The sequence below is a fragment of the Pyxicephalus adspersus genome, chromosome 2 (genome assembly GCF_032062135.1).
Source record: "Pyxicephalus adspersus chromosome 2, UCB_Pads_2.0, whole genome shotgun sequence".
Lineage (NCBI taxonomy): Eukaryota > Metazoa > Chordata > Amphibia > Anura > Pyxicephalidae > Pyxicephalus > Pyxicephalus adspersus.
Window position 1 is genome coordinate 8,956,831 of NC_092859.1, and position 15,128 is coordinate 8,971,958.

Here is a 15,128-nt window from a genome sequence, read left to right on the forward strand (position 1 = left end):
TTTACTGTAAGAGCTGCGAACATCAAAGGCAACATGTACTTAGAACGGCATGGATGGTAAGATGTTTGAGCCAGGGATTTATCAAGGGACAAGTGGTGTCAGGAAGGAGTTTTTGTATTCTTTCATTTTTCTTTCTTGCCTGTTTGATTGAGTAATTATGACCACCGATTTGGTGAAATTTCAAGTTTCGAAAGATGCATTTGGTAGACACGTCTTTGTCTTTAGCCTATGTAAATTTTTTTTAACTATGTATGTCACTGAACCCTAGAAGCAGCAGATGGGACAAAACAAAGTTCCATCATTTCCCACAAAAAAATAGGACTAAAGCTGTTCAGATTTAGTCCCTTCCAACTTCGACTAGAATAAGTTTTAAATAAAAAAAAACATTTGCTGTTTTTTTGCTGTAAATTGGCAACGTGGACTTTAGTTATATAGCTTAGAACTGTTTATAACTGTCCCTGGGATTCATCCCATTGCCATTAGATGTCAGGAAACAATTTTTTTGCCTGCTTTAAAAAAAAATTTGATTGGTTGAACTTGGATTTCAAAAATTCGGATTTGTTTTTGCAAAATGCATGCACGACCTTGACAAAGGTCTTTGATTGTAATGACTTGTAACGTCCCATCGGCGGGGGTACAGCAAGTTCCAGCATCTCTGGCTAGCCTTTGATGGATTGGGTACTTTGGGGTTCAGCAGCTGGGGTGTAATCCAAATTTGCCACCCCTGTAATTTGTTAGCCCTGGTGTATTTTTTTTTTAAATCCAAGGCCTTTTATAGGGCTCTATCGAGGTAAGGGATGGGCGTGGAGGGGGGGACAATTTTCTTTGTCTTTGCAGCAAACAATAAGTCGATTCCTAAATGAAGTTATCGATGCGTTCTGATTGGCTGTGTCTTTCACACATTTGCGTTATTTGACTGAGCCATATGTTGACACTCATCGGTGAGAATTTTGGCATCTCTGTCATTTTTGAAGTGCGTGTTCTGTAAACAAAAAATAAAACCCGAGAGCTGGAGCCACCTTTTTTTTCTCCTATGGGGAATGCTGTACTGCAGCAAAAATATTCTGCTGATGTGTTCAGAGGCCATAAAACGCTGGCACAAACGGTAAGTTGGGTCGTCAGGACTTTGCCGGGTGGAAGATGATAACTTGGCGAACAAGGTGGAAATTTTTGTTTTGCAAGTTACCTCAGATGCACAGAAAAAGTTATTGTTCTTGTTTAGTTAACCCTCAATCAGCCAAATAACCATGAGCAATGCTTGAATGCTTTATACTGCTTGCAGCTATAGGACAACATAAAACGTGCGTCTGCCATGCGACACCCTCTAATTGCATGATGGGAAGAGAGCGAGTGGCTGTGATTTGGATTCATAAAACATAAATGTGCAGATTATGTTTTAAAACTAAAGGGAAGAAAACTTTTTCATGTTTTAGCCTGAGCAACAAATCATGGGAGGATATCTAAAAGCAAAACCAAACAGATTTTATCCTTTAAAGAACAAATAGGCATTGAGAATTATGATATGGAGAGGAACCAACTTAGCTGCTAATATTTTTTTTTACAGCTATGAGGGATGTAAAGTTTTTCATACACTGAAATCAGACCTGTACTCAAGCCATACTTGATCGATAAATCTATATATTCAGAAGAATTTTTTGAAATTTTTAAAAAAACTTTTCTCTTACCTCCAAAAATGATCATTTGTGCATGTGGCTCCTCCCCTTTGTTTCCAGTGCCGTAGAAGTAGGCCGGTACATGGAACAATGCCAACTGGGAGACCCAGGCTCTCCAACCGCCCATGACTCTCTGATGTAATCAGTAAGGGACAGTAGGTTTACCAGTCACACATTTGCACAAGTGGGATGTCCTTGAGGGTGCTGGGTAATGGCAATACAGTACCAGTCTATGGCATTCGGAGACAATGGACCGGATTTATTCTCCAAGCCTGAAGAAGATAGACTATCATGAGAGAACTTGGGTGATCCATCAAACCTGGAATGGATCTGGTCCAACTCATGGTAATTGAGGGTAATGCAGTTAATGCATTAATCAATTGCTGATTTGCTGGATCATCCAGGTTCTCCCATGATAGTCCATCTTCTCCAGCCTTGGAGAACTTTAATAAATCAGGTCCAATGAACAGGAGTTGTAACACTTGAACAGGAAGTTAGAAGAACTTTTTTCCTGCAAACACCTACAGAGGAATAACCGAGGCCTACAGAAATAGTAGATGCGGTGTGCATACTGGATCAACCAGGTAAGAGAAATGACGTAACCATCTAATGAGCACTTGATGGCTTTGGTAAAGCAAAATTTGATTGGTTGCTTTGGCTCGAAGTATTTTACCTTTGCTCCTTTCTCCTCCAGTAGGATAGCTTCTATCCTGATGTGTGACTGTTGATTTCCTGTATGCTAATATTTCTTCATCAGTACAAAGAACAAGAGGACTTTATTTTCTTTCTTCTTTTAATTTTGCAGGCAGCCTTTAGCAAAGGGTTATCAGATAGGTTTTTGGCTGGGTGACCAATTCCTCTGTATGTTAGAATCCTATGATTATTTCCTATCATAGGTGTAAAGGAAAAGCAGCCCCCATGTTGTTTCCAGTTTGAAGGCCACAAGGTGACATTTTTAGTTATAGGTTGTGTCTGATGGGCTACGTCATCTGCTGGATTTTTATATCACGTAGGTATGGTGGATGTCCCCTCATATGGCTATGGTTACAGTATGCAAGGATCTCACCTAAAGAACACCAGAAAGGTAGAAAGAGCTGTCAGGGGTTACATTTTTCAGCATTTACCAAACCCCAAAATTTAGAATGGGATAGACTAAACCTTACATGTGTAATTGGTAATTAGATCTTTATATTTCATAAATGTTAGCTATTCCATCCGCATTTCTGTTTGTTATGAAGGCTCAGCATCGAGGGTGATTTGTATGCAAATACAGCATACCCAGGAACACCCAATATTTGCATAACTCCTCCCTAGAGGAAACTAACTGCTTATACAAGGGTGAGAGCAGCTTGGCAATTTGCTGTGGTGTTTTCAGGAAGTACAGCACCCTTCTAGCCCCCTAATCTGCCTCCAGTAAATATAGAAACCCAGAGAAGACATTACTAGGTATAAAATGGTGTCATTTGAAAGTCCTTTTTTAAAATGTCATTAGTATGTTGATAAGGGGGTATATAATAAACATTAAACATAAGCAGAATAATTCAGATTTAGGACTTCAGATTTAAGCGAAACGTTACTAATTGAATCCAAGTTTTCTTTTCTTTTAGTGTTTCCCGCTACGATTTCAGATTGATGAAGGCCTGGTCAACCAGGATTGCCGATCTACAGCATCAGTGCCCACTTCCCTATAGCAGCACACAGATATTGGCAGTGCCTTACTGGTGACATCTGCCAGTACTGTTTGTGCTGCTTCAGGGCGTTGTGGCGTGTTTAACGCAGGATGAAGACAAAAACACTAAATTCCATTTAGATATTAAAGCATTTTATTAAAAAAAAATCACAAAGACTAATAATCACATTTGTTTAAATCCATAACACAGGTCAGAGGTCATTGCAGCTGTTTCATCATGCCGGGAAGTGGCTTGGCTATCTTCAGACGAGGTAATGGAGGGATATTCCACAAGGAGGTGGCGAGACAGGAAACAGTATTTACAACAGGTGTGGAACATACCATTAACGAGATAAAAGAGGGAGATCACTGGAGTTCATGATAAAATTAGAATCCAAGTTTAGACTGTCTGAAATGGAAAGAAAAACACGAAGGATTATGGAGCTGGGAGGGCATGAAAGGTGTGAGAGGAAGTGAGGTAAAAATGGTAAGAAAGTGAAAAACAAGTAAATAATAAAAAGGAAAATGGTGAATGGGAGGTTCAAAGTGGATAGAAGGTTAACAAGGAGAAAAAATAATGTGTAGAGGACTAGTAAGGATTTATATGGGGTCAATGAGAACGAAGATGGACAATGTGGATTATGGGAAGTATAGTAGCTACGTAGTGGAGTTACAAGAGTACGTACAAGACGAGAGATAGGGAAAACGTGTAGAACAGGAAAAGGAAAGCAGGGAATGAATCTGGGAAAGAAGTAGGTTGAAGAGAATAGAAAAAGGCACAAGAAAGGGAAGGAGAACAGGAAAAGGTACAAGAAGAATGAGAATGGAGAAATTGTGTAGGAAATGAGAACAGGGAGAGTTGTAGGAGGTATCAGAATAAAAGAAAAACATATAAAAAAATGATAATAAGAGGGGCAAAGTATCTGGAAGAGTAAAGGGAAAGATGTGGAAAGGGAAGAAAATAGGTAGGGTGCAGGGAAGGAGAACAGGATGTGTTAAATAAGTGGAAGAGAATAAAGAAAGGTGTAGACAAAGGGAAGGAGAACTTGGAAAGGCACCGGAAGAATAAAAATGGCAGAAATGTGTAATAAATGAGAATAAGCTGTGCAAAGTATGAGGTAGAGAACAGGGAAAGGTGTCAAGAGGAAGGAGTTATAGGAAGGATGAAAATGGGAGAAAGGTGCAGTGAAAGAGTAGATGTCAAAATACGAAAAGGTTGAGTATGAAAGAACGGTGTAGAAAATAGGAATAGGAAGTGCAGAGTATGTGGGAACAGAGAAAGCTTTTGAAATGGAGGAGAAGAGCAAAGGTGCAGGGAAGGAGAACAGGATATGTCAAGTAGGTGGAACAGAATAGAGAAAGAAGCCGAGAGGAAGGAGAACAGGAATGGGAAAATGATGTGCTAAAGTAGGTGAAAGAAAACATGGAAAGGTGTAGAGAGGGAGGAGAAGAGGAAAGGTGAAGAGAAGGAGAACAGGAAGTGTTAAGTAGGATAAAGAATATAGAGAAACATACAAAGAAAAGGAAGGAGAACAGAGAAAGGTGCAGGGAGAATGAGAATAGAAGAAACCTGTAATAAATGAGAATAGAATGTGAAAAGTAGGTGGAGGAGAACAGAGAAAGGTGTTGAAACGGAGGATAAGAGGAAAGGAGAAGGGAATGAGAACTGGGAGAATAGTAGGAAGGATAAGAATGTGAAGAAGGTGCATGGGAAAAAAAAAAAAAAGAGGGAAAAGTACAGGAAAGGGGAAAAAGAGAGAAATTCGTAGAAAAGAAAATAGGAATTGCAGAGTATGTGGAAGAAAACAGAGAAAGGTGCAGGGAAGGAGAACAGGACATGTCAAGTAGCTAGAACAGAATAGGGAAGGAGAGGAAGGAGAACAGAATATATAAACTAGTTGGAACAGAATGGAGAAATACGCAGAGAGGGAGATGAACAGGAAAGGTGCAGGGTATGAATAAGGAACAAGAACAAGGTAAGGAACAGGAAGAACAAGAATGGCGGTGCAGAGAAGGAAAATAGGGAAAGGAAAGGGAGTAAAGGTTAAGAGAATGTGAAGGACAACATGGAAATGTGTGGAGAAACAAAACAATATGCGCAGAGAACAAGGAAAGCAGAATAGGGTGCAAAGAAAAAGAAAAGGTAAAGGAGGAGTGTGGGCAGAGAAGAGCAGAGATATGTTAAGGACAGAAGGGGATTGGAGGAAATGTAGCAGAGAGGAGAAGGAGAGGACAAAGGAGAAATTCAGAAGGTTCACAGGGTCAAGATGGTGCAAAACTAAGAAAACAGAAAAACAGACAAGATGAGGAGGAAAAAAAGAGAACATGTAAAAACCAAGGAAAAACAGAAAATAAAGTAAGAAAATGAAATCAGTGGAAGAGATAAGGAGAATGGCATATCACAAAGGTAAATAGTAGAGATAGGTAGAGTTTTCTAAAAGAAAAGAAAAAAGTCATCAAAGAATAAGATTACAGACACAAAATGGATGATAAAAGGGAAGAAGAATATGAGAAACGGTCATGTGACAGTAAAGGAATAAAAAAAAGTAAAACAAAAGCAAAGACAAAATGAGATTTCGCACCCTGATCGAAGTTGAGTTTTTTCACTGTGCTCCTTTCACCCAAACCTTCTATATCTACCAGGTCACTGTTGGCATCGGAGTCATTCAGGGCACTGAGCGTTACATCTGCTGAAAGAAAAAATGGCAGCATACTGTCTAATTCAATACACCATGACACCCCTGATATACCTTTCCCCTGCACCTCCCCCACTTTCCCCTTTTCTCACCAGAGGACTTGCGTTTCCTCATGGCACCCTGTGACCCCTCGGGTATTGTCGTCCCACTAGTAGCCGGGGGTGCCGACACCAGGCTACCTGAAGATGAAACTGGTGCGACCTTCTTTGCTACTTTTCGGGGAGAATCTGAAGGCAGGGGAACCCCGCTGTCATCATAGATCTTCTTTTTCACAGCGTATTTAATCTGTGCCCTGCCAGGAGACAAAATGGTGGCCTAGTAACAACATGGAGGAACACTTACAGTTTAAGATGGGGGCTGTCACACTAATTTAATTTAAGATTAAAAGAAGTATGAAAAAAATGTGTATGACTTTTCCCAATAAGCATTCTTGTGTTGGGTCAGTGACAAGAAAAATAGTAAACCAGAGGATGAACATAACAGCCAGGTACCTGGCATGTTCAGAAGGAAATCAGCAATAGAAACATTTGTATTCATGTAATGACAGGTACACTTTATAAATGACTCATATTCGTATTATTGTTGTTTTTAATTGGTTGTCATAAGCCAAAAGATTTTGTAATTAAAGACACAGTGACAAATGAAGACATAAAAATATGAGGCCACATCTACTGAGAAAGCACACCTGCAGTCTCTGATCATCTCCTGTAGCATATCCGCAGTCTCTGACCATAACCTGTAGAACATCCGCAGTCTCTGACCATCTCCTGTACAATGTCTGCAGTCTCTGACTATACAGGGAATTTTTCCTTTAACACATTACCCACTGGAAGACTTTCTTTTTGTAAAACAATGGTCACCAGAAAAAATAAAGAGGGCTCATTACCTCTAATGGGGGGTATGAACAGCAATGAAACCCTGACAGAGGAATCAACACTTGACAAAATAAAAAATAAAAATATTAGTTTAGGCTTTTGATACCATGGTAGAAGTATACAATCCACTAAACCTCAGGTTTTATGAAGCTTTATTACAAGGATTGAGTGGTAGAGAAGTAAATGGAAACCTCTACAAGGAGTCAGTGATGGCCACTTTCCATGATGATCCATAGCCAGCAGGACCTCAGTGGCTCTGCTCTACAACCCCTTACCACCCATAATGCCGGGGCTGTTGTCTTGGTACACAGCAATAAAACCCACACTGGGGTCCTAAACATTTCCCACTTTCGTCCAGAGTTGGGCTTTTTTACTCTTCCAGTCTGACCCTCCTCACCAGTAAGGAATTAGATTTTAAGAAGGTTTGATATTTAGTTTGATATTTATCAACTCCCTCTACCTCCAAATAGAATCTGAATTTTGTCTGGTTGCTATGGGTTCAAATTTAATAAAATATTTCATTATTTATTTCCCCACCTCAAAATATCAGCTGGAATGGAATTGGTTTTGGGCAGCCATGACACTTCTCAGACTCTTTTTCCATTGCCTGTGACACCCTTCGTTCTACACTACATGGCCAAACCTATGTGGACTCCCCCTCCAAATGACAAATGAGGTCAGGTGTTTTCATTGATAATGATATTCAGACAATTGTGGCTTCCAAACTTGTGGGGACCCAACTTTGTTAAGGCCATTTTCTGATCCAGCTACTATGTATGAAGCCAGCACCACGAAAACATGATTTGATGGGTTTGGGTTGAGTAACACAAGTGAGCTCCACAAGTCTCTGACCTCAACCCTACCGAACACCTTCGGGTTGAATTACAATGACCATTGTGGGCCCGGTCTTCCTATCCCATCAAACATCGGTACCCCCAGACATACTCTGAAATCTTGTGGAAAGCCCTCCTAGATAAGGTGGAGGCTGGTATCTCCTGAGACAGCCCCCAAAGTTCTACCCATATGTTATACCAAAGTTTTACCCATATGTTATACCTCCCTACCAAACCCTTACACCTCTCATTCTCCTTACACTGTCCTTTCCTTGATTACTGAGCTGATCTGATTTAAGTCTTCCCCGAAGCGTCTGACAGCCGCATGCAACATCTGAATCTCATTGTCTGTCCAGCGGGCCCTGGGGAGACACAAGGAGGAATGAGGGGTCAAAGCAGAGCCATGGCAAGGGGGGACTGAGAGCAAGAACGTGGGCAGAAGAAAACATGATAGGGAAACATAAAACACAATGGGGCTGATTTCTTAAAGCTCTCCAGGACTGGGGAAGATAGACCATCATGGGAGAACCTTTGTATTCCAGGTTTGCTTGATCACCTAAGTTCTCCCATGATTATCAATCTTCTCCAGTCTTGGAGAGCTTTAATAAGTCAGGCCCAGTATGGAGGTGTGTGTCTTAATATTTGTACAGTATGTAAGCCAAGTTTTGATAGTTTTGGATAACATAGGGAAGGGTTAGGACCTGATGTCCCTTTTTTATGCCCTTATCACCATTGCCACCAGAATCAGAAAATCATCCAATGGTGGACTCCGTGGAAATCATCCAATGGGGACTCCGGTTACATTGACAACTGTATACAAATGGATTTCCATAATTTTGTGAAGAATTCCTCTCTTTTTTAGGAAACCCCATTACCCCCCTAGGAGTAATCCCGAGTGTGACTCGGGGTGGATTTACCATGCACAAAGCGGTAATCCCAAGGCACACTTGGAGTCGCCTAAAACATAAAAAAAACCCCACTTACCTTGTTCCGTTGTCATCTCCGGCGTCCTGCTGGTCCCTGCGGCTCCTGCGGACACGTCTTTTTCCTTCGATCCCGGCATGTGCAGAGATGTTCTTCGGGGTTTCCCGGTGACTTGGTGCATGCGTCAGTGTGGGCCGGGGGGAAGGGGAGCGGCAGGAAAATAAAATAATTTTGTATTGGATTCAATACAAAATAGCTGTATTGAGTCCAATACAAAGAAATCTTTTCATAATATATAATATACATGCTACTATCGCTTTTTGCATGGAATTACAGACAGAATTAGAACGCTAGGGGGGGGGTTAATAGCTACATTGTGCAGAAGTCATTTTACTATATCAGTACATCTGTTGTAATAATTCTGTATATACATTTCTAACATATGACAACACATACTGGGGCTGATTTATTAAAGCTCTCCAAGACTAAAGAAGATCTATCATGAGAGACCCTGGGTGATCCAGCAAGACAGGAACGGATTTCTTAAAATCATCTGCTTTTATTTGGCAATTGTTTTTAGTCCTGCACCAGATCCATTTAGGGTTCGCTGAGGTTCGCCAAGACCTCTTCGGGCCAGAGTCCTCTCCTCCTCCTGTGTCACTGTCTGTAACTGTCATTTGCAACCGCTATTTAATGTACAGCGTAGCGTAACATGTTGGCACTATATAAATCCTGTTTAATAATATTAATAAAAATAATAACTCCAGCTAATGGCTTTATGCAGTTACATCAGATGTAACATATGAATAAAAGTTCTCCAATGTAAGTGACCCTGGCAGCTGTCATTGTTACTGGTCAGCTTGGTGTGCATGTAAACATAGAGATATATATACCCGATACAATTGTTACCGGAATTTAATTATTACTGCTGTTTATTATTCCTGTGCATCACCCTGCTTGTCAGAGATTCCCCTTTCATATTTGCAATGGAGGAAAAGAAATTTAAGCTCCGGATAAGGAAGGGATTCTACACTGTAAGGTCTGTTCAGCAACTACTATAGATTGCTTTAGGAAAAAGCTGGATGGTTTCTAGAAGCACAGAATATAACTAGGGATTAAAGCTTTAAAGTAAATATAACAGTGACTGCTGATCCAGGGAACATCCGATTGCCTCATGGAATCAGGAAGGAATTATTTTCCCCGTTGGAGCAAATTAAACCAGGGTTGTTTTGCCTTCCTCTGGACCAACTATGTCTATAGGGTTTATATCTGGGATATGTGTATTTCCCTAGTGGTTGTACTTGATGGTCTTTTTTCAACCTCACTAACTTTGTAAATATGGTAACTGCTGACACAGGGACAGAAAAGGAGAAATACCCATGTATTTAGTTGTCACAAGAAGAAGAAGTGTGGAGAATCTTCCAGTGGGGGGTGCTGTTCTGGTGAACTCATATTAAAGAGATCTCCTCTAACTTCCTAATATGTTTTACTGACAGGAAGTAGAAGTGAAATCTCCCTGAAGGGACAAAGACAGAAAACAAAAAAAAAAAACTAAAAGTCCTGACTATTCCCAACACCAGGGCCGCCATCAGAACTTTCTGGGCACCATGCTAGGTAAACTTCACGGGCTGCTCCTTCCCCATGTCTAAGTTCCAGCATAGCAAATGTCACGCTTATTTGATAGGTGCCCAGTACAGAAGTACCCCTCGTCTCGGGCTTCCCCCCAATGGTAGCTCTGTAGCACTTGGAAAGTGCCCCCTCTTCTTAAATCACCGACTATATGTAGGCGATAACTGTAGGGTATAATTCCAGGGTATAGTTAGAATTACACAAACCCCACCCCACACTTTTCATTAGATTTTTACTTGCACCATTCAGGTGAGGGTGACCCCATCTTCCTTCCATGTACACTCCAGTGGAAGGAACAGCAGACATGTTCCTTAAAACTCCACCTGGGAGGTTTGGTGACACCACTCCCCCATGATTCATTAATTCTAACTCAATAAATTCTAACTTTATCCCTGATCTAGGTATAGGTCAAGGGTAGCGTTTATTAGGTATTTACCTATTTTTGTAGGTGATTTGAGAAAGGGAAAGTAGGCCCAGCAAACAAAAGTGTAACATTAATTAAAGTGAAAGGATCATTGAGCCCTTCTCAATCTTTTTACCATGGGGGAAGCCTTGAAATAACTGTCAGGTCTCAGGGAACTCCTTCTATAATAACTATATCTATAGCTCACAGTACATTATTAATGCCAACGGGGAGACCACTATATATTCTTTATAAAAAGTATAGGGATACAGGGAGAAATTTAAACCATACACTTAAGCTGCGTACACACTTACAATTTTTCATTTCATGCTCTATGGAGAGGGGAGGGGGAGAGCGACGGAGCGGCACCCTGCTGCGCGCTCTCCTCCTTCCCTTTCATTAGGATCGGTCGTCGTCCATCGTCCGTGGATCCGGCAGGTCGGTCGTTCGGACGATGGACGACACCGACTGTACACACGGCAGATTTTCGCCCGATATTTGGCTAATGCCGATTATCGGGCGATAAAAATCTGCCGTGTGTACGTAGCTTTATACTCACAATATATTAGTGTGGTGGTCTGTGGGAAGAATTCCTCTTACATTGCTGGCCAGTGGGAAGAATGTCACCCTTACAGATAGCCAAAAAGATTATTGGTATCAGATAAACGGACCTGAGAGGTCCAAATTGCTCAAGGAACCCCTAGCAACCTCTGAAGGATAGCTGGTTGGGAAACACTGATGTAAATAGTATCTAATAAAACAGATTTTATATTATTAGTATCTTTCTCTCTCCTAAGCCTAAACCTTTGCAGTGCAGCTTTTTCCTCCAAGGTCTATATATTTATAATAGAGGTGACACGTAGCTGAGAAGAAAACATCATTTAGCAGGCACAGGGAAGTGGCGAGTCTATGGGACATTTACCCTGCTGGTGAGGAATCCGTCACGGGGTGGAGCTGCATCGTCAATTCTCCCAGTTTGGTGAAGGCGGCACCGGCTGCTGAGAATATCTCTCCGACCTGTGCAGGCACAAAAATAATACAGTGAGATCAGAGACAGCATTCAGAAATAGGGGGATACAATGCATTTCTGATGCTGAAATATAAATAACGTGGAGTCAGTTATGTCTGTAATATCTCAATGTTAGCTGTATGCAGGTCTGTAGCTATAGCTGAGCTCAGTGCAGCCATAACAGGACCATGAACCCAAACATTGGTTTTAAGGATCACCAAACCCTACGAGCAGGGATATATCTGTACATCTGCTGGAAAGAGTTGTCCTCATGAGTAGAAATGTGAACTTTGTGAGATACTCAGGCACCCCAAGGCAGCTCAGCTTCCATTCACCCAAATACCATTAACCAACCAAATACCCTGGTCTTTAATGACCACCCAGGATCTCTGGTATTCATTTTTTACCTAGACACCCCATCCTCCATCCACCACAAACGTATCCCAGCATCCATTCATCCCTGAGGATCCCTTGCCGTCATTCGTTATTTGGACCCCCCATTCGCCATTTACCACCAAGGTTTCCAAGCCTCCATCCCATCCCGCAGGCACCCTGGTCTTCACTGTCCACCCAGGATCTCTGGTCTTCATTCATCTGCCAGGCACTCCATCCTCCATGAACCACAAAGGTACCCCCGCCTCCATCCACCCCCCAGGTTCCCTGTCCTCCATCCACCACCAAGGCACCCCAGCCTCCATCGACCCCCCAAGATCCCTGGTCTTAATTCACCCCCGAGGCACCCTGGTCTTTATTGACGACCCAGGATCCCTGGACTTCTTCCACCAAGGCACCCCACCCTTCATCCACCCCCTAGGCAATGTTCTTCATGGGCCACTCACGATGTCTGATCTTCATTCATCATGCAAATGCCTTATCCTCCATCTACCACCAAGATATCCCAGCCTCCATCCCCCCTCCCCCAGACTCCCTGGTCTTCACTGACCACCCATGTTCCCTGGTCTTTATCCACCACCAAGGCACCCCAACCACTGCCCACCACCTTGCAACACCTCCACTCAGGCACCTCTGACTTCTTTGGCCATGAACAAATAGCTAAATGTAGCAATCCACCAAGATGTGGTGGAAATGGATCGTTTTGTGAAAGTCAAACAAACATTAACCTCCCTAGAGGTAACCCCGAGTGTGACTCTGGGTAGAAAAAAGTTGCTAAAAGTGGTAACCCCGAGTCACACTCGGGGTATGTAAACCTATTGGAAGGCTGGTAAATAGAGCCTTACCTGATCCGCCGGCGTCCAGTGCCGCGGTCTCCGTCTTCTCTCTTCTTCCTGCTTCTGCACCTGATGAGTCACCGGGGAGTTCCTAGTGATGTCGGTGCGTGTGTACATTGTCGGCGGGGCTGGAAATTCAAAATCCATTTGTATTGTATTCAATGCAAAATAACTGTATTGAATGCAATACATTGGATTTGTGTGTGTAAAAGTAGTTTATTGTTTTCAAGAACATTTATTTTACAGTATAATATAATAGTATGAGTATAATATGTATTTTTTTTTAAATATATAGATTTTTTAATTTATTCAATTTATTGTTTTTACATGATTTTGTGCTTCAAACTTCATTATACTCATACTATTATATTATAGTGTAAAATAAATTTTCATGCAAACAATGTACTACTTTTAGACATATAAAACCGGAAAGAAATGAACCACTAGGGAGGTTAACAGATGTCACAGGAAGTCTTCACCTACCCAGGTACATTATCTGTAATAGGGGTATTCCTAAAACACACTCACTGCACACAGTGATGATCATAGGCTGGTGTTCCTGTAGTATTCTTGTATATAGAGGAGTGTCAGCCCTGCCTTGTATAGTTTGCTAAACTCTCCAGACTCCTCCCCCCAAGCCATAAATCTCTGTAGTTACTTTTTTTTCTGAAAATTATACAGATCTGGGCCACAAAAGTGAATAAATATTTATATTAATAAACTAGAAATGTATAATTCCCCTTCAGCTGCATTACCCCACCATTCCTCTTTCTTTGGAGGATTTCTGACAATAAGTTTGGTCCTCGCTGGACTTTACAAAAGTGAATGACCATCTCACCTCCTCATGTGAAATGTTAAAACCAGGCGATTGGCTGCTCAGATCCATCACCACATTCTTAGAGAAAGCCAAGGAGCTCAGGTGCATCTGACATGCACTTGACCTCCTTCTGACCTGTTTTTGTTTTCTCATCTGATACAATCAATCGATTGACGCTGGCCCCATGTCATTAGTATCAATAATTCTGACATCAGTATTATTTTTATGATTGTTACCTGTGTTATTACCATTACATATGTGATAATATATCATCCCACAACAGAATCAATCACCATGCTAAAACAGTGATAACTACACATTGATAATACAAATAATTTGCCATTTCTCAGTGTTGTTCTGCATTGATATTAGAATCAGTATTATTAACAATAATAATAATAAGGGTAACTAGGTTCTGGCTATTGTATAAGCTTTATGACCGCTGGGCTCACTGGGCTTTGTAGTTCAACAACTGCTCGCACACAAAACATCAGTAATCCGGGCACCATTACTTAACTACAAATCCCAATGTGCACCACGGAGGTACCATGTGACAAATCCCTTCCAATCAGTGATCTATCTGGCCTCCCGCTCACCTTGGTAGATGTTGACGTCATTGTGGCGGGGGAGAGAGAGAACCCGGAGTGACACTCAAACGAGCCGAGGCCTCTTTCGATCCCTGTCCCGTACCTCGGCCGTGCAGTTGATGGTGGGGCAACCTGATATTGTCAAGCACCCGACTTCCCCAGCCAACTATTCGCCCTCTGCACAACCGAACTCATCCGCTATTGGTTCCTTCCGTTGACGCTCGAACACACTGTGGTTCCCGCCTACGGCTTAGGCGCGCGGCTATTGGTTGACGTCGCCTGTCCATTACACGCTCAAATTTCCGCCCCCTCTGTGTTCCTATTGCAGGGTTATGTCTGAGCTGTGCTGCTATTGGCTGACAGTTGGATGCTGATTGGCTGAGCTGCACAATGCGGTTACCATAACGAAATATTAGAATCCAATGTATGGTGACTAAAAGCTGGGGGTCATGTGACTGTAAGAAAATATTGTTGCAACCAGTAAGCTTCTGCTTCCTTTACTACAATATAGAGTTTGATAGGATCCTGACTGGTTGCTATGAGCAACCAGAACATTTCTGACACATTTTATTCTGTAATACATGGTCCTGTGTGGGGCTCGGGGTCATCTGTGTCTTGTCTCATAGCTCACATATTTGTATGGAATTGATCCCTTGTTGGAAGTGAATTTGGACGTTTAGCCTCTTATTGTGCTTTTCAAAAAAAGAGCTTCTGACCCCGACGTGATTTGAACACGCAACCTTCTGATCTGGAGTCAGACGCGCTACCGTTGCGCCACGAGGTC

At 41.9% G+C, this 15,128-nt stretch overlaps 1 protein-coding gene and 1 non-coding gene across 4 annotated transcripts; both read right to left on the reverse strand.

Annotated features, from left to right (window-relative positions):
- Nucleotides 1-3,478: 3,478 nt before the first annotated feature.
- Nucleotides 3,479-14,594, reverse strand: BACC1 (BPTF associated chromatin complex component 1). Of its 3 annotated transcripts, none has more exons than XM_072399418.1 (6): nucleotides 14,354-14,594; nucleotides 11,625-11,719; nucleotides 8,007-8,108; nucleotides 6,131-6,330; nucleotides 5,925-6,029; nucleotides 3,479-3,751 (listed from the first exon to the last, which is right to left on the reverse strand). In XM_072399418.1, exons 1-6 carry the CDS (start codon nucleotides 14,372-14,374, stop codon nucleotides 3,687-3,689), a joined length of 588 nt encoding a protein of 195 aa, XP_072255519.1. In that variant the 5' UTR covers nucleotides 14,375-14,594; the 3' UTR covers nucleotides 3,479-3,686. The 3 variants fall into 3 exon arrangements, with proteins under 3 accessions (XP_072255519.1, XP_072255518.1, XP_072255521.1); XM_072399417.1 differs by having other exon boundaries at nucleotides 5,925-6,032; XM_072399420.1 differs by lacking the exon at nucleotides 8,007-8,108 and having other exon boundaries at nucleotides 5,925-6,032.
- Nucleotides 14,595-15,056: 462 nt separating this feature from the next.
- Nucleotides 15,057-15,128, reverse strand: TRNAW-CCA (transfer RNA tryptophan (anticodon CCA)). The gene has a single exon. It is a non-coding gene; the product is annotated as a tRNA-Trp (tRNA).

Bases quoted from the DNA above. Each gene is read 5' to 3' on its own strand.
- BACC1 (XM_072399417.1), bottom strand. From the start codon at position 14,374: ATGACGTCAACATCTACCAAG. The intron at 11,720-14,353 runs GTGAGCGGGAGG...GTGCCTGCACAG, and splicing joins TGACGTCAACATCTACCAAG to GTCGGAGAGATATTCTCAGC. The intron at 3,752-5,924 runs GTGCGAAATCTC...TTTCCATTTCAG, and splicing joins AAAACTCAACTTCGATCAGG to ACAGTCTAAACTTGGATTCT.